We start from the raw sequence: 21,710 nt of genomic DNA, 5'->3' as shown, positions 1-21,710 counted from the left end.
GTTTTTTTTGAGGAAAAAATAAAGTTGGTGTCTTTTAAATACGTGGTTGAGAGTGGAGTATCTCTAGATGTTTGCTGAACTAGAGAACGGCCCTCGTACCCCGATCGCTTAGGCAGGTGTTACTTGAAGGCATCTCAATTGATAAAATACAGATAGCTGGCACTTGGTCATCACCTGAGAGAGATGGAGATAAGAGGTTCTGGGGGATGCCATCAATCATGCAATGATAAGCACGTAAGACTCTCTGGGGTGAAAGGTAATTGGCAGGCCAGGATCTGTCATGCCATCTCGTTCCAGGGTGTTAGCGTATCTGCGGAGGAACAGAACTGTGTCTTTCACCCAGCTGTGCTCCACAGGAAAGTGTTCAATGGTAATAGCCATCATGCTGGTGGGATTTGGTGCTGGGGGAATTCTGTGTGCTGGGAGCTGGAGGGAGGCCACCAATTCATTCCACATATATTATTTCTCCAGGAAACACAGCATAATTGAGGACAATTTTCCACCATGAATTGCATCATTAGCTAACACAGGGAAAGTGAAATGCTGTTAACTTTCTTTTTTTCTTCTGCAAAGCTGATGAGCTGAAGAAAATAGAAATGAAAAGTTTAATGTAATTTTTTTTCCCAAGGATATAGGTTGAAAATCAGAATCAAAACACTTTTACACAGTAATAGAAATCCCACATTTTAATACATTGCCATGCACATAAGGAATCAAGTAATGCTGAATACAAAATAGTCAAATATACAAAAATGATAAAGCAGATTTTTAAGCCTGATAGAGATCATGCTCACAGATACAAGGGGGCAAAAATCTGTAGTTTCATTTCTATCAATTTAAAAAGAATCATGCCCCCCCCACCCCCAAAACTCTTTCTGAGGACAACCCAGAACACAAGGAAACATTATAAGAAAAATGTAAAGAAGACCCAAAGGGAATTGGCAAGTTGATAGCTGCTTAAGATATGGAAATCGGTAGTTCAAAATCGTGGTGTGCAATAATTCTTATGTTTAGAGAAAGAAGTTTCTAAACATTGTATGCCCTGGGAACTCAGGGAACTAAAATGAACATCCAACAGAAAAGACACTCTTATTTTACTACATAACCAGCTTGTGTCCTCCTTAAGTCTAGTCTTGGGAATTTTTCTAGGGTACATAGAGGAAAAAAAACAACAACCCACAGTTGTGGGCAATGAATAAGGAAAATATTTAATTAACCACTCTTAGGGGACTAAGAGATTTCAGACTGCTGGTTTAACTACTCACTTAAGGAAGCTATAAAAATGTCTCCCATCTACGTAGGCTTTTGTGTTATGAAATGTGCTTTTATAGCCATGTTTGTTAGTGTTTATAAAATAGTGAACTTTTTTTTTTTCTGTCAGAATTTTTCCCACTCATATGCAACTGAAAGCACTCATTTTATATTCAGTTCACATGGTGTGATTTTTCTTCCTCTTCCTTTCCTAGCACAAAGACACCAGCTCATCTAGGAAGTTCGATGTGGCTGTTTCCTGTGACCCGCAATTCATCAACTTCATTGGCTTTCTTTAACCTGAGGATTGGCAATCTTCACCTGTGCTCAGCCCAGCCAGAACTCTCTCCCTCAGCTCGGTCACAGTGCTCTAAACCTTTGGGAGGGGGAGATAAATGTTCACCCTAGCCATAGGTTCTGCAGACCAGCCCCCATGTATTGTGTGTGCATACAAAATGCTTGAGTTACCTTTACCTTTTTTATAAGTTGTACCAAAACATCTACGGAAGTTTCTTCCTAAGTAGCATCCCTTCAAATAATTTGGTAGCTTCCCCAAAATGTTGATTGGTGCTTTCTTACCGTTTTACTTTTTAGCATCCCAGAATGGACTCAGTAAAAACAGCTATGAGGGAAAGGCATAATACAAGGGAAAGGAACTCACTGATGAAAGCCCATCGCCCTGCTCACCATGATGAATACATAGACATTGGTGATACAGAACAGCTTCTCCCCTTGGCTCAATTTGGCCTCCAAACAACCCTGTCTGCTAAGACAGAACAGGTAACATCCCAGACAGATGAGCAAAGGCCCAGAGAGACGTGCAATTTCTCTTGAATGCAAGTATTCTTGAATTCGAAACGGTTTCCCCTTTATCAGAGCAGTGCCACTCTCCACAGAATCCTAAGAATAATTCAAGTACAGAAACAACAGTTCAATATTTTCTTTTCTCGGGTACTTTTGATGGCTAATGTATAATTGTGTTACAGTATTGATTTTTTCTAAAATTTTGTGTACAGCTGTTTAATTTGGTAGCTAACAATACTAAATAGTTGGATTAACTGGAACTACAGCAGGTGTGATAGAGTGACACAAGAGTTTTAGTGGAATTCGTTTCAAAACATTCGTGCTGCCTTGGCTTTTCAGCAGATGAGTTGCTTCTGTGCCAATCACGACTGAGACAGGGCAGGGTCAAGAAGCTGGCTTTATTCAGCTCTCTGAAATTGGAACTTCCACTTGTTAAATCATGGTCTCGTCAAACATGGCCGCATAAGGATAGCGTTTTTCGACTGGGGAAGGAAAAGTAGGGGTGTTGGAATCACTCAGAGCCCCTGAGAGCCTTCTAATTCTCCTTGAGTGAATTTAAGCAAGTGGAACCCTGACTACCCCAAGTGGGAGGTCAACACTCACTCAGCAAAGAGGCTACTGCTTTTAGAAAGAGAAGGGTGATGTGATGGGAGAGTGAGATTATGATGAAAAAGACAAAGCTTCCAGTGTACAAATGTGATTCCTACCCCCTTGCATGCCCCCATTTCTCTTTAAGGTTTCCACCTATAAACAGGGGCCTTTTGATGTGAAGAAGAACCTGGTTATGGGCTTCAAAACTTCTGCAGCTGGTACACAGGGAAATATTTCTGGTCTTTTCTCAAATGTCTTAAATGGGAATTGGTGTAAAAGTGAAGGTGTTAGTTGCTCAGTTGTTTCTGACTCTTTGTGACCCCATGGACTGTAGCCCACCAGGTTCCTCTGTCCATGGGGTTCTCCAGGCAAGACTACTGAAGTGGGTTGCCATTCCCTTCTCCAGGGGATTGTTCTGACCCAGGGATCAAACCCTGGTCTCTTGCACTGCAGGCAGATTCTTTATAGTCTAGGCTTGCTCAAAAGCTGCGACAGAGTGAGTGGGAAGTGACCAATGCAAACATATAAATGCAGTTGACTGTGGCTTAAAAAAACACTGAAAATAGATATAAAGAATTAGAATTAATTTAGGGAGTCATATCAAGGACCAAGGTGGTACTCAAAATTCAAATTGCATTTTTGGAATTATGCTTGAACAGAGAGTCTATTCAGAGCTTTAGAAGGGGTCTTTATAACACGTGTGCTACTTAAGAGGGAGGCCGGGCAGCCCTCTGAGGAGATGGAAGAAGACCAGGGTATGCTTGTGGATTGGAACAGAAGTGACCGTCAAGGTATTTAATGGCAGGTGATTTTCTTCAAGGTTATGTCACAAAATCAATACCCCTTCCTATGAGAGAAGCAATGATCTAAATAATGAGTCTCATTTTAGAATTTTCTTGTGAGTAAAGCATTTGAATATATTTTCATAGAAATTGAGGGGTGGGTGGTGGTGATTAAATACAACCACATAAGACAGATCTGTGTGCTTTGGCACATCAACTCAGCCTAGAATTCCACCTGTAGTAGTTGTGTGTGCTACTGTGCCAAGGCCACGTGAAAGCAGCCTATTTATTTCCTTTGATCCTAATGGCTGAAATTTAAAAGGCTATAAACAATGCAGAAGGCAACCAGCCTTAAAGATTTTAGGTGGTAGTATCTCCAACTTTGGCTTAATTTAAGTCTCCTTGTTTACATCAAATGGCTGTTTCAATCACTGTCCTTTAGGCAAAAAGGCCTGGTTTTAAGAGCCTTTCTAAGGCTTCCATAAATGTTGGAGGTTTGCAAAACAACAACAATGAAGGAAACAATGAAACCCCACGCCACTGGCTCCCACAGCTGAAAAAGATATTGTATAATCGGAAGTAATGTTTAAATATCTATAATGTAAGCCAGTCACCTGCAATTCAATGCAAGTCATATGGTTACTTTGAAATTTTATGAGGCCTAAGCTGTTGGTGCCTTCCAGTGCTTGATACAATTGAGGAAAGGAACCTCTAAAGTAAGGATGCTTGGGGCTCTGCAAGGTTTTAAAATAGCGGTATATGTGGCAATGGAAACTCCAGATTTACAGTGCCTTCTATACCCCTTTTTTGCTGTTCTGTGTTGGTAATTTCTCAGTCTGTGCTGCTGAGTCAGTCAGGGTTAGTCGTTCACTCGTTTCCAACTCCTTGCGACCCCACGGATGGTAGCCCGCCAGGCTTCTCTGTCCATGGAATTCTCCAGTTGAGCAGGATGTCTAAAACCAGTCCCTACTCAGAGGCACTTCTATCTGTCACAGGCAAATTTCACCCTGAAAAGGTCAGATCTTAGGGCTTGCCACACTTGCCCAGAATTTTCCCTGCAGAGCCAAGATGATGGCCAGAAGAAACCAGGGTACCATGCTCCTAGCCATCTTCCCAAATGAGATCTTCAGGGAAGACTCTATTTTGTGCTTTTTATTAAGGGCTGGTATAACCTCCTTGGCTAATTTTTCCTTAAGCTTCCCACAGGTGGTTCACCTTCAAAAGAAGGCTCCCCATCTCCTTCCTGGAGTAAGTCAGCAGAGCAAAACAATGCAAGCACAGTTCTCTTTGACCCTGAAGCTGTGTCTCAGAGCCACGAATATTTCACATTGATAAACTCTGGCTACAGGATGAGATTCACATCTCAGGAGACTAAGGAGAAGGACCTGCTTGTCTTTGAAACTGAGTCCCCAGCCGTGTCCTGAGCAGGTCCATCTCCTGGGCTGTCCTCTCTTGTCATCACACGGCCCTTGTTTTGATTATCGGCACTGACCTGCCATCACCACCACCAACCCCCCACCCCGCCCCCAGATCAGAATCCTTGTCCCAGTGTTTGGGCAACTAGCTTTCACCAAGATCAAACTTAAGAAGGAATTCTTAGTCAGTCCTGGGGAAAAAAGGTGACAACTATGTTTCTCTGTTTGAGTTCTTTATAGAATACATGAAATCTACCCAAGGAACCATGTGAAAAGAAGAAAGAGATTAAAAGGAAAAAAACCACACACACAAAAAAGCAAGAAAGTGAGGTGGAGGGGGTGTGGGAGAGGTGAACAAAAACAGCCTTTAAGGCATAGAAGAATTGATGTCTTTTTAAAGATTAAGTTTTTAGAAAGAGACGACAGGCAGCTTTAAGTCTAGTTGTCAAGTAACAAAATTACTCTAAAGAATGAAGAGGAAAGCATCACAAAGAATGAAGCTGCTAATGCACTGGAAGAGGAGGTTTTGGTAAAATAAAAGTACTAAGGGGGTCTTAAAAACTTTTCTTCCATTAGACTTGTATTGTTCCTATCCCAAAACAATTATGTGACATTTGCAGACAAAGAAAGCATTTGTAAGAAACCAGGGAGTGCATCTATTAGAGGTTTTAACCCTTCGTTTATAGTCTCACGTAAGGTTGATATTCCTTTCCTTTTGAAGGTTAAAAAAGAGGCTTAATTCCCCCAGAATGAAGGACTATTCGCCTCTGTCTGGGCAACTGAGAAGGGACTCTGGAGGGAACCCGGGTTATTTCCCCATAATCTGGAGGTAGAAGCGGATGGCGCAGTTACACACCTCACAGAGCCTAAGCAGGGAATCAAAGACGTGCCATTACCCACAAGAAAGCTGATAGTGTCTCTGTCCCCCAGGTGCATCTTAAACTACTCGGGTGATGTGTTTTTCACCCTAGCAGAACCACCGATACTCTGCATATTTAAATTCCGATCTGGAGCCCGAACTGAGCTTATCCTCCTTGGCACCCGAGAGTCTGATAAGTATTCGTTCTGTTCATTCCCAAGAGTGCCTTTCCTGTGTGAGTGTAGGGGCCAGACTTTTAATAAAAGGTGCAGCACAAGTTCAAGTAAGAGGAAAAGTTAATGCATCAACAGTTTACAGCCCTGAGACATCAAAGCCTTTATATTCTCCCTCCTCATTTCCTGCCTCCTCCTAAACAAAACTCAACAGAGCCATCTCTGGGAGGTAAAATGTCCTACACGCATCTTGGGAAGAAGGTACAACACAACAGGAAGTAGCCATGGGTAACTGTGGATCAGCACAGAACAAAGAATCCCAAGGCTGAGAAGGAAATCGTTTCTCCAGTTTTGCTGGTTTAGGTCATGACTGTTCTGGTTTTAAGCCACCATGTTTCCAAAACCATGCCCTCAAATGATTTCAAACAGAGGCTGACAGTTTGGAAAACAGTAGTAGTTCATATGCAAATATGTGGTACGTGCCAGGAATTAAGGCATTTTTAGAGAAACCATCTTCAATGGGGCTCTTTCATTGTCTCCATCTTTGCCCTCTCTTATTTCCACCTTTACCCACTATCTTTAAATAACTGTCCAGTACACTTTGACTCAAAAGAAAAGGGCTAGACAACTCTACTTATTTACTTGTTCATAACATATTTTGCAAAAGCCAAAGTTAGGATGAATCACCATCATTTAATGAATATCTATCTGCACCATAAAGCATGCTCGGTTTTCCAAGGGTGTTAACAATCATTAATGTTCCCGGCTAAACTAGTGCATTCCCAGCTACAGTATCTCAGCACCTGGCAGTAGTTCTGTCGAGTTCCTCAGGCCCAATTCTGTGTCTCCAGGACTAGTTATAGAACTGGGCTTTCTGAGATGCCAGTACAATGATGAATGGCTGTTCCTGTATAAAGGATGGGAATATAGGTGACCAGGGTGGATATCAAGAGAAGCAACTGAAACTTGCTTTGGGAAGCTCTCATCAGCTAAATCTGGGTGCCGGAAGGGTTGGCTGTACATGACGGGTGCAAATACGTGGCCTGATGCTGTCCATTACTTCCCCTCTGCCGCCTGCTTCCTCAGTCACGGGAGCTGTGCGTGACCGTCTCCCCCACATTGCTCCGGAGGGGCGAATGCTGTCTGAATTCAGTTTTCACTGTGGAAAAGGTGGGGTTGGGATAGTGTTTGGGAGGAGGAGACATAAGGGCAGGGAGAGTCTACCTTGTAAACCATAGTGCCCCAGCTCAATGCTTGGCGCATAGTAGATGCTCAATAAACACTTGCTTTCTAAAGAAAGGAAGAAACAAAAGACTGGCGTGAACTCTGCTGTTGGAATTGAACCTCAGGAGTTGGGTGGTGGAGACTGAGGTGTCCAGGGGCATTGGCAGCTAGGCTTTGGCCTCTTAATTTTGGATCTGTAAAGAATTACAGTGTTGGTCCTGATGTTGACCCACCAAAGGGCCAGATCTCGGTGGTGACTGAAGCTCCTGTGAGTTCCCGCTTGGAAGCCCCCTTCTTTGGCACCACAGCCTGCAGGCTCGCGGTGAGTCATCTGGCCCGGTGACTCACCTGGATCACCTTTGGATCTCCCTCCTTCCCTGTCAAGCTTCCAAATCGCAGGCAGGGATGTTTTCTAATGGGCTGTGCATTTCCTGATACCCCCAGGGGTGGAAAGATGTGGGGAGAACAGACAATGAGTGTGTGTCTGGTGACCCTCTGAAATGCCAAGCTTGCTTGTGCTGGCTGGGTCCCAGGGTTGTTACATGTATTTAAAGAAAAGTCTCCTATCCCTGCGATCCACAGACTGGGATTACAGGCACACAGAACATACTTGGCTGAGTTTCTGATTCAGTCAACTTTACATTTTCAGGGGGAAAAAGTGCCTAAAGCATGATATAGGGTCAGTCAACATGAACATTCCTCTAACTCCTAAAGACAAGCAATAACTGGGCTGACTGGCACCCCAGGACTGTGCTTTGTTGTAAAACATAGTAAAAAATATTAGTTACGGGTATAATTCCAGATAGGATTAAAAAGGACTAGTAGGTTCTCTTCTGAGGAAGAAACCTAGTGTGTGGCTGGAAACTCTTGCTTCTCTAGACATGCAGGGGGTCACACTATTTTTTCCTCTTCAGAGAACTGAGTTCAACACTTGACCTGAAGAGTTTTCCAAAGTGTTAAAGTCACACCCCTTTATTCTGCTGTCCTTACTATCAACGCACCATAGCCTAGGATGAAAATATGGCCATTCCCCCCATTTTTGGTGAAAGAACTCTTCTATAGAAAGAGAGACTATGTACACTGGCCAATTAGAAAGAAGCCTCCTGTGTTTGAGTGTATGGATGTGCTTGTCGTAAGTTGTGCCCAAGAAGAGGAAACAAGAGGAAACAACCACCATTCCCCAGGCCCACCTTTATCTCCCTTTGGTGCTGTAAGAAATCCAGTGAAGTGTCAAGAGATTAAGTCTAACAGTATTGTGGCCATGTTTACCAATCTGTCCCAAACTATGGGGTATATGCTGGGAGTGGAGTCTTGCCTTGGACAGTCTGAGCCAAAATAGGACAAAATTTATAAGAAAGAAGAAAAGACTTGTCTTCTCACATGTACTGAACGTGCTTATGTGTTTCGGTGTAGGGTTATCATGTAAAGTGCTGAAGAGTTGGACAGACTACCTTTAGACACCATAACTAACACAATCGAGACATGTTTATATTCCTACCAGGGCATAATATTGTGAACACTTCCACTGAGATTGCAGGACTGCTGGAATTTTTTTTTTCTAACACATCATGCCATCTGCACACATAATAAAATAATCCAGTAGTTGTCATGCTAAAACAGGACCTGTAGTGAAGGGCACAGACAGCTCCCCAAAGGGAGCCTCAGTTATGCACAGTGATGAAAACTGGAAGCAATTTTCCAGCTAATGGTCTGCCAATGACCACTTGGAACAAGTTGGCACTGTATATTATGCACCTCATTTAAAAATCCAGAGCAAACTAAGATTTTCCACAGCCCGTAATCTTGACTGAATGGGTGGTTTTTCAGTTAATCTGGTTAATCTGTCAATGCTCCAAGGATATCTTCTGGCAGTGCCATGAGTTAGTCTTTCTGTGAGGAACAGGCCATGTTCGTATTGACTGGCAGGACAGCAGCTTGGAAGGCTAACTGCATTTATGGAGAACCCTCGGCTGAGGCTGCAAGAGGAAAAAGAAGAAAACATGATAAATTTCTTTATATTCCCATATTCTGGTATGTAGCAATAATCATATTCAAACAAACCTCAACATCCTTAGGTCAAAGAGAAAGCTCTAGTGGAGGTAACGGTGATTCAACTCCAAGGCAAATTACAGTGATGGGTTGTATTCTTGGAATGTCCTTCCTTTTTTCCCCAGAGCATGGAAGATATTTCTCTCAGGGATGTGTGAACTTGAATGCAAGGAAGGGGAAAACCAGATCCTTGGAACTGGCATTCGGCCCTAGGACAGGGCTGTGGTTTGGGAACCCATCTGTACACTGTGGGGTTTCATGCATTTACTTGATCTGGAAGATCAGATTGGGAATGGTGTGGAAGCATTTCATGGGGGGTGGTGTGTATAGTCAGTAGCGGGGGCACTTCATTCTGCATTAAGAAGCTTTCCCAGGATAAAACCCAGAAGGAAATATTGGAAGCAGTATGGGTGGAGGTCCTGCCTTTGTTAGTTGAAAAGGCAGACTGGCTGAGTAGGTTAGCGATTAGGTAGAGAAAGTCATTAAAACCTGAGCAGATTGAACTACTTGAATGGCAAACATGCTCTTGACCTTGGCAATGCTGGTACAGATATATTCATCTAATTTTTCAAATTTCATTTTCTAATTGCCTTTTATCTCAGTACTCCCTATAGATCCTATACAATATACACAGGTCTTCACTACTTAGTTAATAAAAGAGCCAATTGAATATTTTGCTCAGAAAAAATATTTTGGTATTAGCTTTATTTAATACCCCAAACTATTGGGCAATGGGGAGAAATCAAAAGTTCTTACTATTTAAAAAAAAAAATTCCTAGGCTTTAAAACAGGCTTTTCAAAACATGAGAGAATGCACAATTTATGTGTTTCATTAAAACTTATGATTTTTGAGACAAAAGTAAGGTGCTATTTCAGTGTATTAAATATAAAATAATATACACTACTGATAAGACTAATGAAAGTAGAATATTAATATATTGTGGTGGCATTATAAGCTGGAAAAATTAAAAAATTAAAAAAATTAAAAAATATTAAGAATTCACATTCATTGACTCTGTTCCCATGCTAGGAGTGCATCCTAAGGAAAATGAAAGAAGTTATATGCACAAATGTGCAACCCAGAGGTTATTTATAATAGTGGAAAATGTAGAAAACAACCAGTTTCCTATTGTTAAAAATTTAGGTTAAGTAAATCATAGTACATTAATAAGATGAATGATTACATGGCCATTAAAGTAATAATGATGATGATTATGTAGCAACACGGTGAGCAGTTACGATACACCACAATACAAAACTTATGTCCACATGGCTATATTTAAAGTGGATAACCAACAAGGACCTACTGTAGAGCACAGGGAACTCTGCTCCGTGTTAACTCTGCTCATGTAACAACCTACATGGGAAAAGAATGTGAAAAAACCCAAACAACACAACAGATACAAATATATGTATAAGTGAATCACTTTGCTATACGCCTGAAAATATCACATTGTAATCAACTCTACTTCAAAATAAAAAGTTAAAAAAACTTACACATATGTATAGAAAAGAAATGTAGGGAAAAGTGAAGGCTTTAGGACTTCGATTTATTATTGTCACGATGTTTTACAAAAGAACAAAAAAATTCAGTTCACAAGGGTGCAACTTTGATCCATGAGCCTTAGCTAACTAAAGCATCCACAGTTATCTTCATTCACTAATACTACTAAGAAAAGAAATCTTTATAATTCAATTAAGAGACAACATTCCAGCATTATTTAAGGGGGTTGGAAACTGATGCAAATAAAAATCTTTTATCCAAGCCAACCCTTAAAGGAACTGTATAGCTGGAATGTACAGGAGGAAATGGCAAACCACTCCAGTATTCTTGCCTGCAGAATCCCATGGATGGAGGAGCCTGGTGGGCTGCAGTCCATGAGGTTTCAAAAAGTTGGACACAACTGAAGCAACTTAGTATGCATGTAGTACACACATGTAGCTGGAATAACAGATTTCTAGGAATCTGACATTACATAGTATCACTCAGACTTTTGCTAAAATCAGCTCTGGAAAATGTGTGACCTTGAAAAAGAATTATTAAGAATAACATAAGTTTAATGCATCCATCTCTTCTCCTAAATTGTTGAGGGTGCTACCACATCTTATTGTGTGTCTTCCTAATGCAAAGTGTTGTGCCACATATACAGAACTTGCTTAATAAATGGTTGTGAAATAATGAAGAAGAAACTGATGTTGCAGAAGGAGAGGTTTTTCTTTTTTAGGGCTTAATGCAATATCTAATTTTACTGGAGACCTAATCCTGTAGTTGGGGCTGCAAATGAGTGGGAATTGTGCCTATTTCTTTCTTGAATCTAAGGACTACTCGGGCTTCCCAAGTGGTGCAGTAAAGAATCTGCCTGCCAATGCAGGAGATGTGGGTTCGATCCCTGGGTTGGGAAGATCCCTTGGAGGAGGGCATAGCAACCCACTCCAGTATTCTTGCCTGGAGAATTCCATGGACAGAGGGGCCTGGCAGGGTCCAGTCATGGGGTTGCAAAGAGTAGGACATGACTGAGCATGCATGCATGCACACGAGGACTACTCAAGGAACATGTGCATCCCAGAAATGACCACGTGTGGATTTGCAACTAGTGAACAACATTGCTATTGAATGGTTTAGGCATCCTGGGAGCTATTTCCTTCCTTAGTGCAATAGCTTCAGAGTCCAGCATGAGCAGGGCCACATCAGAGTCCAGTGATTGAAAAGCATGAGTTACTGAATCAGGCAGATCTGGTTGATATCCCAGGCTCACCACTTAGCAACTACAGGATATTGAACACGTGAGTTTCTCCAAACCTCAACATCCTCACCTTTAAAACAGTGATCATGATTCCCACCTCACTGGGTTGATGTAATGCGGAAATGGGTTCACAGAAAAAGTTCTTTGCATGGTGTTTGGCCAACAGTCAATATCTGCTAAGTGATGGGTGCTTATTATTATTACTACTGAAACTTCTCAAAATTCCCTAGAGAAACTAGAGATACAATTAGGTCAGTGTACTAACGCCACAGCTAGAGGTCAGGAAGCAGAAACAACACAGCCCCGAGGCCAAGCCTTTGCCCCCTCCAGTGATGAGTAACATTCCCCTCACCTGCCAAGGCCACAGTGAATGCAGCTGGCTTCCCCTCTCACCCAGACTAGTGCCGATGCCAACAGACAGTTCTGTGATAAGGACAGTTTACAACAGACACTTGAAAGGCAGGAAGACGCTGGCCCTGGAGACAAAGGCCAGCCTGGAGAGGATTCAAGAACGTGCCTGGGACTGAGAATGTCCAGTGTCACCTCCCCCTACTCCAGCCGCAAGGGAGTGTTTGGGGAAAAAAGAAAAGATGGTGTGTGCGGGCAGCCCCATCTCTCACGGATTGGAGAAGAAAGAAGACTTCGTCTCTTAAAAGGGTTGTTCAGTGTCTTCCATTCAACCAGAAGGGTCATATCTTCTATCTGAAAGTGTCTCTCCTATGACTCATGTTTGAAGACTTCGGGGTCCTGAATGCACTCTGACAATTTATAGCAGGTGTGAGATGCACCATCCAAAGGAGGGAGACCCAGAGTTGCCTCCACAACAATCAATAAGAAGCAGAACTGGGCTTCCCTGGTGGCTCAGTGGTAAAGAATTCACCTGCCAATGCAGGAGACACGGGTTCAATCCCTAGTTCTGGAAGATCCCATAAGCCTTGGAGCAACTGAGCCCATGTGCCACAACTACCGAGCCTGTGCTCCAGCACCTGGGAGCCGCCACTACTGAGCCCATGTGCTGCAACTACTGAAGCCTGCTTACCCTAGAGCCTGTGCTCAGCAACAAGAGAAGCCACCACAATGAGAAGCTGGTGCAGTGCAACTAGAAAGTAGCCCCTGCTCGCTGCAACTAGAGAAAAGCCTTCATAGCAATGAAGACCCAGCTTTAGTTCAGTTTCAGTTCAGTCACTCAGTCGTGTCTATCCAACTCTTTGAGACCCCATGAATCATAGCACACCAGGCCTCCCTGTCCATCACCAACTCCCGGAGTTCACTCAAACTCACTTCCATTGAGTCGGTGATGCCATCCAGCCATTTCATGCTCTGTCGTCCCCTTCTCCTCTTGCCCCCAATCCCTCCCAGCATCAGAGTCTTTTCCAATAAGGCAACTCTTCGCATGAGGTGGCCAAAGTACTGGAGTTTCAGCTTTAGCATCATTCCTTCCAAAGAACACCCAGGACTGATCTCCTTTAGGATGGACTGGTTGGATCTCCTTGCAGTCCAAGGGACTCGCAAGAGTCTTCTCCAACACCACAGTTCAAAAGCATCAATTCTTTGGCACTCAGCTTTCTTCACAGTCCAACTCTCAGCTTAGCCAAAAATAAATAAATCTTCCTGACCTGGGGATCGAACCTGCATCTCTTAGGTCCTCTGCATTGGCAGGTGGGTTCTTTACCACTAGCGCCACCTGGGAAGCCCAAATAAATAAATAAAATCATAAAAAAAAAAAAAAAAAAGAAGCAGAACTAATATTCACTGAGCAGCTATGATGGCCAGCTAAGATTTTATAGGTACTCAGTGAGTCACCACTGCCATCTTTGAGGGCTGAATTGCATTATCCTCACAACACACCTAGAAAAAATGAGGTTAGGTTCATTAACTTGTCATGGCCGTCCTGCTGAAGTGCCCAGAGCTGAGACTGGAAAGCAGATGTGTTCTCACCACAATGCTTTCCTGACTCAATAGAAAACATGTATTAGGAAAGCGAGTTGCTAAACTCCAACAGGAATGCAGGAGACAAAGCAAGTAGCTGTGTCTTTATCAAAGAATGCTCATCAAACATGAACCCTACACATAAAGAGCCCTAAATAAGAGGTTTGGCCTAGAGAAAGTACATTTCTGTCTCACAGTCTAAAGCTGTCCTATGTTTAGAGCAGTGGTTCTCAACTGGGTACAATTTTTCTCCCATTGGGCAACGTCAGGAGACATTTCTGGTTGTCATACTACCGGTATCGAATGGGTAGAAGCCAGGGACCCTGCTAAACATCCTGGGATGCACAGGACAGACCCCCACTTCAAAGAATTATCCAGCTCAAAATGTCAATAGTGCTGAAGATGGTTTAGAGGGTACAGGTCCTTGTTTCTCTTCTCTTCCTGGTTGTGAGTCAAATATATCACTCCCAAAATAGGCCAAGATAAAAACCAACTTAAGTGTGCCTCTTGTGTGTACAGGAAATAAGGCTAATTTCAAACCTCACTCCCCTCTTCACTTCATCATTTGCTCATTTTATTTGATTTTATATTCAATGTAATCAAAACCTCTGATACTAAATCATTTCCAACTTTTAGAACCCTCACAGGCATACTATTATAAGAATCAAGATGGGATGTTTTAAACAGGTATGCTCAATTAATTAATCAGTAGGTATGGAAGGAGTTAGGAGATAAAAGAAGGACAAAGAAGGATTTATGTGGCAATAAAACTCAACTCTGCTCACCAGCCCTCTGGTGGGAGAAGTCACATGTGTTCTCAGCTCCACTGGTTTCATTTCTGCCACTACCAGCCTTCTTGATGGTTTGAGGAGGGGGGTGTTCGCCTCCTGAGAATGTGATGAAGAAATCAGTGCTACCTCTGACTGGATGAAGATGGAGGTCAGAATCTCAGACAAGATGAGTATCAGGAGGGCAGAGGACTTGGGTTCAGGGCAATAAAACAGATGACACACACACAAACTAGCCTGTAACTTCTCAAAACCCTCCGTAAACTGGAATCTGTAATGACTCTGTGATGGTTAATTTTATGTGACTGGGCCATGGGGTGGCCAGATAGTTGATTAAACATTATTCCGGGTGTGTCTAGGAGGGTGTTTCTGGATGAGATTAACATTTGAATCAGTAGACTGAGTCAAGCAAGTTGCTCTCCCTAATGTGGTGGTCCCCATCCAGTCAGTTGAAAACCCAAGTAGAAAAAAAGGCTGCTTTAGGGAGAATTCATTCTCTATGCCTGCTTTTGAGTTGGGATATCTGTGTTTTCCTGCCTTTGCACTTGGGCTTGAACTGGAATTTATACTATCAGCTCTGCTGGGTCTCCAGCTAGCTGACTACAGATCCTTGGCTTTCTCAGCCTCCAAAATTGTGTAAGCCATTCTTTGCAATATCTATCTATCTCTTTACTATCTCTCTCTATTATCTCTCCATCTCTCTCTAGATAGATGGATCTATAGATAGATATACAGATATATCACCTACTGGAGACCAATATCTCCTATTGATCCTGTTTCTCTGGATAACATCAACTAACTCAGAATCTACAGACCACAATGACCACAGTAGTAAAAAACTATCCTTAACTAAGTAGTCTGTGTCAAGCATTGTGATAAGAGCCTGTTCCATTTTGCAGCAACTTGAGGAGGTAGATCCCATGACCTCCCTTTAAAGATAAAGAGGCAGGCTTGGGGAGATATAGGACCTTAGAGAAGCTGCAGCCTTCAGGCCAGGCTATGACGTTCAACCTGATTATGACATGTCCAGGTCCCACTGATGCCACAAGTGCTAAGAAGACACATGAGGGCCCAGAGCCCCATGCGAAGACCTTTAGGTAATCATTTACACCCAGGTGGGGTAGGAAGGCCTTGATTTTGTCTTCTATCCTTTCAGCCCTCAATTCTATTGTTTCAGTTAGAATGTGAAGGAATCTGGATACTGTAAGGGGAGTCTTTCTGGCGCAGGCTTTGCTGTCATGATCAGCTTGGGTTGCTGCCTCTCTGTACAGAGTTTGTGGGTTCCTGAGATGAGTGACATTAGACACACGCACACACACACTGAGAGGAAGAATGCACTTGTGCACAAGCTGCCCCTTTCCTTTTCCTCAGCACTAACGGGAAAAAACAGCCCACTGACACTGTATTCATCCCCTTCCTGCTCTACTACAAATGAAACTGCTAGTCTACACGATGAGGCTTACACATCTCTCAGAAATCAGCTCTGGTTCCTTTGGGTTAAGCTGAGTCTCTGAATTCCAGGGTGATAAGAACTTGGCCATTTTCGTCTGAGGTTCTCAAACTCAACTGCATCTGACTCATCTCAAGGAGCTCTTACAATTTTTATTTTGTCTAGCCTCTCTCCAATTTCCTCTGATTCAGAGTGTCCAGAGGGAAGTCTAGAAATCTCGCTATTTAACAAGCAGCTTGGTGATTCTCACGAAACCAGCCTGGCACAAATCCATGGGCGCCCCTACATCTTCTCCTCAGTACTTAAATAGTAGTTATTTGTCTTTCAGACAGAGAAAAGTGTGCAGACTGTGGGGCAAATTTGCTTTATAGTCTTGCTCACTTCATGAAATAAAATACCAAGAGTCCTGGATATAATATAGTGCAGTGATCCAAATACTGGGTTTTAGAGTGAGGCAGACAGGAGAGGCAAGACCTGAGCAAGCCATCCAATCCATCCAAAGCCCCAGGTCCATCATCCCAGTATTGTTTAGTTTCTACAAGCCTATTCATGCATCAGCTATTTAATTAAGCAGACAAGCAACATTTGTTCCACCGAACATTTACTAAGATACCTGCCCCCAACCCTCCCTTGCGGGTGCAGGGCTTGGAGAATTTCCTGTCTCATTATACTTATCTTGCTGTATTAGAATCACCTGATGATGTGTTTGCCTAATGCTTCTCCAACTTCACTGTGCTTGGAAATTCCCTGGAGAGCATGGTAAAACCCAGATTTGGGGCCCTGAGTGGAAAAAAATCTGATTCAGTAGGTTTGGAGTAGGTCTGTAAATGTGCATTTCTAATAAACTTGCAGGGCACACCCACATCACCCATCTGAGGACCACTCTTTTAAGTATCACTACTCCTAACCCCAAGCTTCTTTGGACAAAGAGTAAATCTTTTATTATTATTTTTTAATTGATTTTTAACTGAAGGATAATTGCTTTACACTATTGTGTCGGTTTCTGCCATACATCAAGATGAATCAGCCATAGGTATACAGAAGCCCCTTTCTCCTGAACCTCCCTATCACTTCCCACCCCATCCCAACCTCTAGGTCACAAGGGGACACAAGCTACATAAAAATGAACGAATTATGCCAAGGACAATGATCAATTTCACTATACAGACTCTTAGAAGGGAAGGATATTTTAGAACATTGCTTCTCAAATTTTAATGTGTCTAGGAGTCACCCTGCTTATTTAACTTACATGCAGAGTACATCATGAGAAACGCTGGACTGGAAGAAACACAAGTTGGAATCAAGATTGCCGGGAGAAATATCAATAACCTCAGATATGCAGATGACACCACCCTTATGGTAGAAAGTGAAGAGGAACTAAAAAGCCTCTTGATGCAAGTGAAAGTGGAGAGTGAAAAAGTTGGCTTAAAGCTCAACATTCAGAAAATGAAGATCATGGCATCTGGTCCCATCACTTCATGGGAAATAGATGGGGAAACAGTGGGAACAGTGTCAGACTTTATTTTTCTGGGCTCCAAAATCACTGCAGATGGTGACTGCAGCCATGAAATTAAAAGACGCTTACTCCTTGGAAGGAAAGTTATGACCAACCTAGATAGCGTATTCAAAAGCAGAGACATTACTTTGCCAACAAAGGTTTATCTAGTCAAGGCTATGGTTTTTCCAGTGGTCATGTATGGATGTGAGAGTTGGACTGTGAAGAAGGCTGAGCGCCGAAGAACTGCCTGGGATTTCTTTGGAAGGAATGATGCTAAAGCTGAAACTCCAGTACTTTGGCCACCTCATGCGAAGAGTTGACTCATTGGAAAAGACTCTGATGCTGGGAGGGATTGGGGGCAGGAGGAGAAGGGGACGACAGAGGATGAGATGGCTGGATGGCATCACTGACTCAATGGACGTGATTCTCAGTGAACTCCTGGAGTTGGTGATGGACAGGGAGGCCTGGTGTGCTGCGATTCATGGGGTCGCAAAGAGTTGGACACGACTGAGTGACTGATCTGATCTGAGGAGTCACCAGGGTATCTTGTTAAAATGCAGATCAAACATGTCTAACACGTTCTCAGGTGATACCAGTGCTGCAGGTCTGTGCCCTCCACTTTGAGTAGCAAGGCTGTTGAGGTTCTTCATCTAGAGCAGCACCATCCAAAGGAGCTTCTGCAATGATGGAAATGTTCTTTGTCATTCAGTTTCTCACTTATGTCGGACTCTTCGCAACCCCATGGACTGCGGCACACCCGTCCATGCAGCACTTCCCTGTCCTTCACTATCTCTTGGAGTTTGCACAAACTCAAGTCCATTGAGTTGGTGATGTCATCCAACCACCTCTTCTTCCGTTGTCCCTTCTCCTTCTGCGCTCAATCTTGCCCAGCATCAAGGTCTTTTCCAGAGAGTTAGCTCTTCATATCAAGTGGCCAAAAATATTGGAGCTTCAGTTTCAGCATCAGTCCTTCTAATGAATATTCAGGGTTTATTTCCTTTAGAATTGACTGGTTTGATCTCCTTGCTGTCCAAGGGACTCTCAAGAGTCTTCTCCAGCACCACAGGTTTATCCAGTATGGCAGCCATTAACCGCCTGTGGCTATTTTGAGCACTTGACATGTAGCTAATGTTTCTATAAAATTAATTTTAATTCATTTAAATTTACTTTCTTTTTCTTTCTTTTAAAGACTCTGAAAATATCTACTTTAATTTAAAAAATTTTTTGGCCATGAGGCATGTAGGATCTTCCCCAACCAGGTATTGAACCCTCACTCCCTGCACTGAAAGTACAGTCTTAACCACTGGACTACCAGGGAAGTCCCAACTCATTTAAATTTAAATGGTCACGTGTACCTAGTGGCTACTAAACTAGACGGCTGCTGTGTGGCATTAGAAACGGGGACTGAGCGATTTCGCATAAAGGGAGTTTCAGAAAGAAGAAACCTAAAAAGCAAGGTGAAGTCACAATACTTTTCCCCATATCATAAATTTTATTCTGACTGCCACCCTCTCCCCTTTCTGCTGCCTGAAGGGAGGGCTCAAGGCTCCCCTCCGTTCTCCATCATGTTCCCAGTCTCTCTCTAAACAAAACAGTAATTAGGAAAGGCTTTATAAACGCTCTAAAGTATAGAAGATTACCTTGTTTACATAAACTCTTTCAAGTTGGCAAAACCAAGCAAGAAGTCTTAGGAGAAATAATTCCTTTGTGATGGGCCCTTTCACCCTGGGGTATGTCTAGCAGGATTCTGAAGAGAGGCTCCAAGGTTACTTCTCTTCTGTGGGTTTTGGCCCTTTGGCCTGGAACATATGGGCAAATGCAAACAGTCCAGGCATTCTAGAAAAGTTCAAAAGGAAAGACAGCTCAGTTCATGTTGAGTTCCCTCAAAGGAGAAAACGCTGAGGGTGGGTAAAGGGTAGGGTTTCATTTAGTCTGAACTGGACTTGCTGGCTCTGGGCATGTTACAGTCTACATTACAGTTAACGAGGTTTGAGGATCTTCTTTGGGCTGGTGAGTACGAATTTCCATTGAGGAAAAAGTTATGAGACTTGGATGTCTTAATGATAACAGATAATTTCTCTGGGTTGGCAGAGCTACAAAGCATGTTGCTACGAAACTGTGTGGATGGGGCTATTTCTTTTGTGTACACAGCTTCCCCTTAAAGAATCCATTTGGCATGAGTTGCAATCCTGTTCCGGGACCCTTGTGATTAATTGCTTGAACTGGCTGGTGGCCATAAGCAGAATCTTGCAATCTACCAAGTTCTACACAGAATTATGAAACTGAAGGTTTAATGGGATTTCAGGTAATAGAGCCCAGATGTCTGAGACTATGAAGTTTGAAATTATATGGCTTACAAGGCTGTAGGGCTGCAACCTTATTTATTTCTTGCTTAGGAAATTTCCCTATTTCCATCTTTATTCCATCTTTGACCAGTCAAACACTAGAGCCCTCATCTTGACATACTTCATCTAGAGAAGTCATTCACACACACCCACCTGTAACCAGCAACCTGAAAATATGTGAACACCCCACCTTCCTGTCCAGGCTCTTGGGATTATGTTTCACCCAAGGACATCATAATTAACAGCCTTATCTCTACCCTGCCGCTATGCAGAGCTTGACTACCAAATTGCTTTCATGCATTTAATCGTATTTTATTCTGTCAGGGCCCAGGAGAAGTGGTTGGGAACATGAATTATCTGCCTTTGGGTGAGGAAACCAAGGTCCACAGAAGAGAAGAGATGATCGTAGTTAACGTTTGGGGAACACTTACCTTCCAAGAAGTACTGTTCTCATAGGTTTCTGAGCATCATTTCCTTTAAACCTTTTAACACCTTTGAGATGATGTGATTATCAACTCCAGTTTGCTAACTTTGATAACTCCATTATCAATCCAGAAAACTAAGGCACAGTGGTTGGGTCGCACTGATGATAATGGATGGAGCCAGGATGGAAGCTGGTACCCTAGACTCTTGGTTATAATGCACTGCCTCCTCCCTAAGGAAATATCATCAGTAACACAGATAAGCTCTGGAGTCTTCTGGTTCTTACGCGGCATTCGCTCTATATCATTTCCAAGACGGAAGACAAATCCCCAGCACATTTTTCTAAAAGAGAAGCCCCCTGGACCCTGATTCCCCAGTCTCCTCCAGAGCAATGCCACCTCCTGAGTGTTCTGAGGAGAGTAAAGAGATTCTGTCTAATGGCACCAATTCAAGAAGAATACTTGGCCCAATATTCCAGGCCCTTTACAATTACACTTCAGCCCATCCTTCCAGAGGTATCCACCCTGCATTCCAGGCATAGTAACTGATGGAATTTGTCCCATCCTGCCCTTCCTTTGTTTACATGGTCCTTCCTTCCTTCCTCATCCTCCTGCCCCGATTCTCCTGTTCCTATTGGGCCATCTCACAGGCCACTTCAACATGGCCTTATATATTCTCATAAAGCACCTCTCTCCCTGTTCAGAACCTCTGCAAGATTTTGTTGAATGAATGAACAAAAGAAATGAACATCATTTTTGGATTGCTGTACCAGGCACTATGCAAGACACCAAAGACATAAAGATGAATAATCCTTGTCATTGCCCTCAGGAAGCTTCCAGTCTATGGAGAGATCTGTACATAGGAAAACCACTATCATATAACATCGTGGATAATATTACAGAAGGAAGGGTGCTCATTACTGTTAACACATATGGCTGGGAATTCTGCCCAAGATTCACCCACCCTCCTGCTTAGGGAAACTTCACATGTGAAGGGCTTGTATTTTATGCATCTTTGTTTGGCCCTGAGCACTCAGCAGTCTCTAAACTAAGTAACTATGTGATGGTGGTCTAGTGGTTTTCCCTATTTTCTTCAATTTAAGTCTGAATTTGGCAATAAGGAGTTCATGATCTGAGATATCCAGATGACACCACTCTTATGGCAGAAAGTAAGGAAGAACTAAAGAGTCTCTTGATGAAAGTGAAAAAGGAGAGTGAAAAAGTTGGCTTAAAGCTCAACATTCAGAAAACGAAGATCATGGCATCTGGTCCCATCACTTCATGGCAAATAGATGGGGAAACAGTGGATACAATGGTTGACTTTATTTTTTTGGGTCCAAAATCACTGCAGATGGTGACTGAAGCCATGAAATTAAAAGACACTTA

The 21,710-nt window shown here is 42.7% G+C and overlaps 1 protein-coding gene across 4 annotated transcripts in view; it reads right to left on the bottom strand.

The window, feature by feature from the left end:
* Positions 1–671: 671 nt before the first annotated feature.
* Positions 672–21,710, bottom strand: part of SAMD12 (sterile alpha motif domain containing 12) — a 448,904-nt gene continuing 427,865 nt past the window's right edge. For 2 of the 4 annotated variants that reach the window (XM_070802753.1, XM_070802749.1), the window contains exons 5-6: positions 14,607–14,708; positions 672–9,075 (exon numbers count right to left, since the gene is read on the bottom strand). In XM_070802753.1, coding sequence (XP_070658854.1) covers positions 9,053–9,075; positions 14,607–14,708 — 125 coding nt within the window. In that variant the 3' untranslated portion in view covers positions 672–9,052. Of the gene's footprint in view, positions 9,076–10,455; positions 10,506–14,606; positions 14,709–21,710 lie in introns of all 4 variants that reach the window. The other 2 variants (XM_070802750.1, XM_070802752.1) reach the window with 2 other exon arrangements.

Source organism: Bos indicus, chromosome 14 (assembly GCF_029378745.1).
Source record: "Bos indicus isolate NIAB-ARS_2022 breed Sahiwal x Tharparkar chromosome 14, NIAB-ARS_B.indTharparkar_mat_pri_1.0, whole genome shotgun sequence".
NCBI classification, from domain to species: Eukaryota; Metazoa; Chordata; class Mammalia; order Artiodactyla; family Bovidae; genus Bos; species Bos indicus.
Note: the sequence above shows the minus strand (reverse complement) of the source record. Positions and strands in the feature narration are given on the sequence as shown.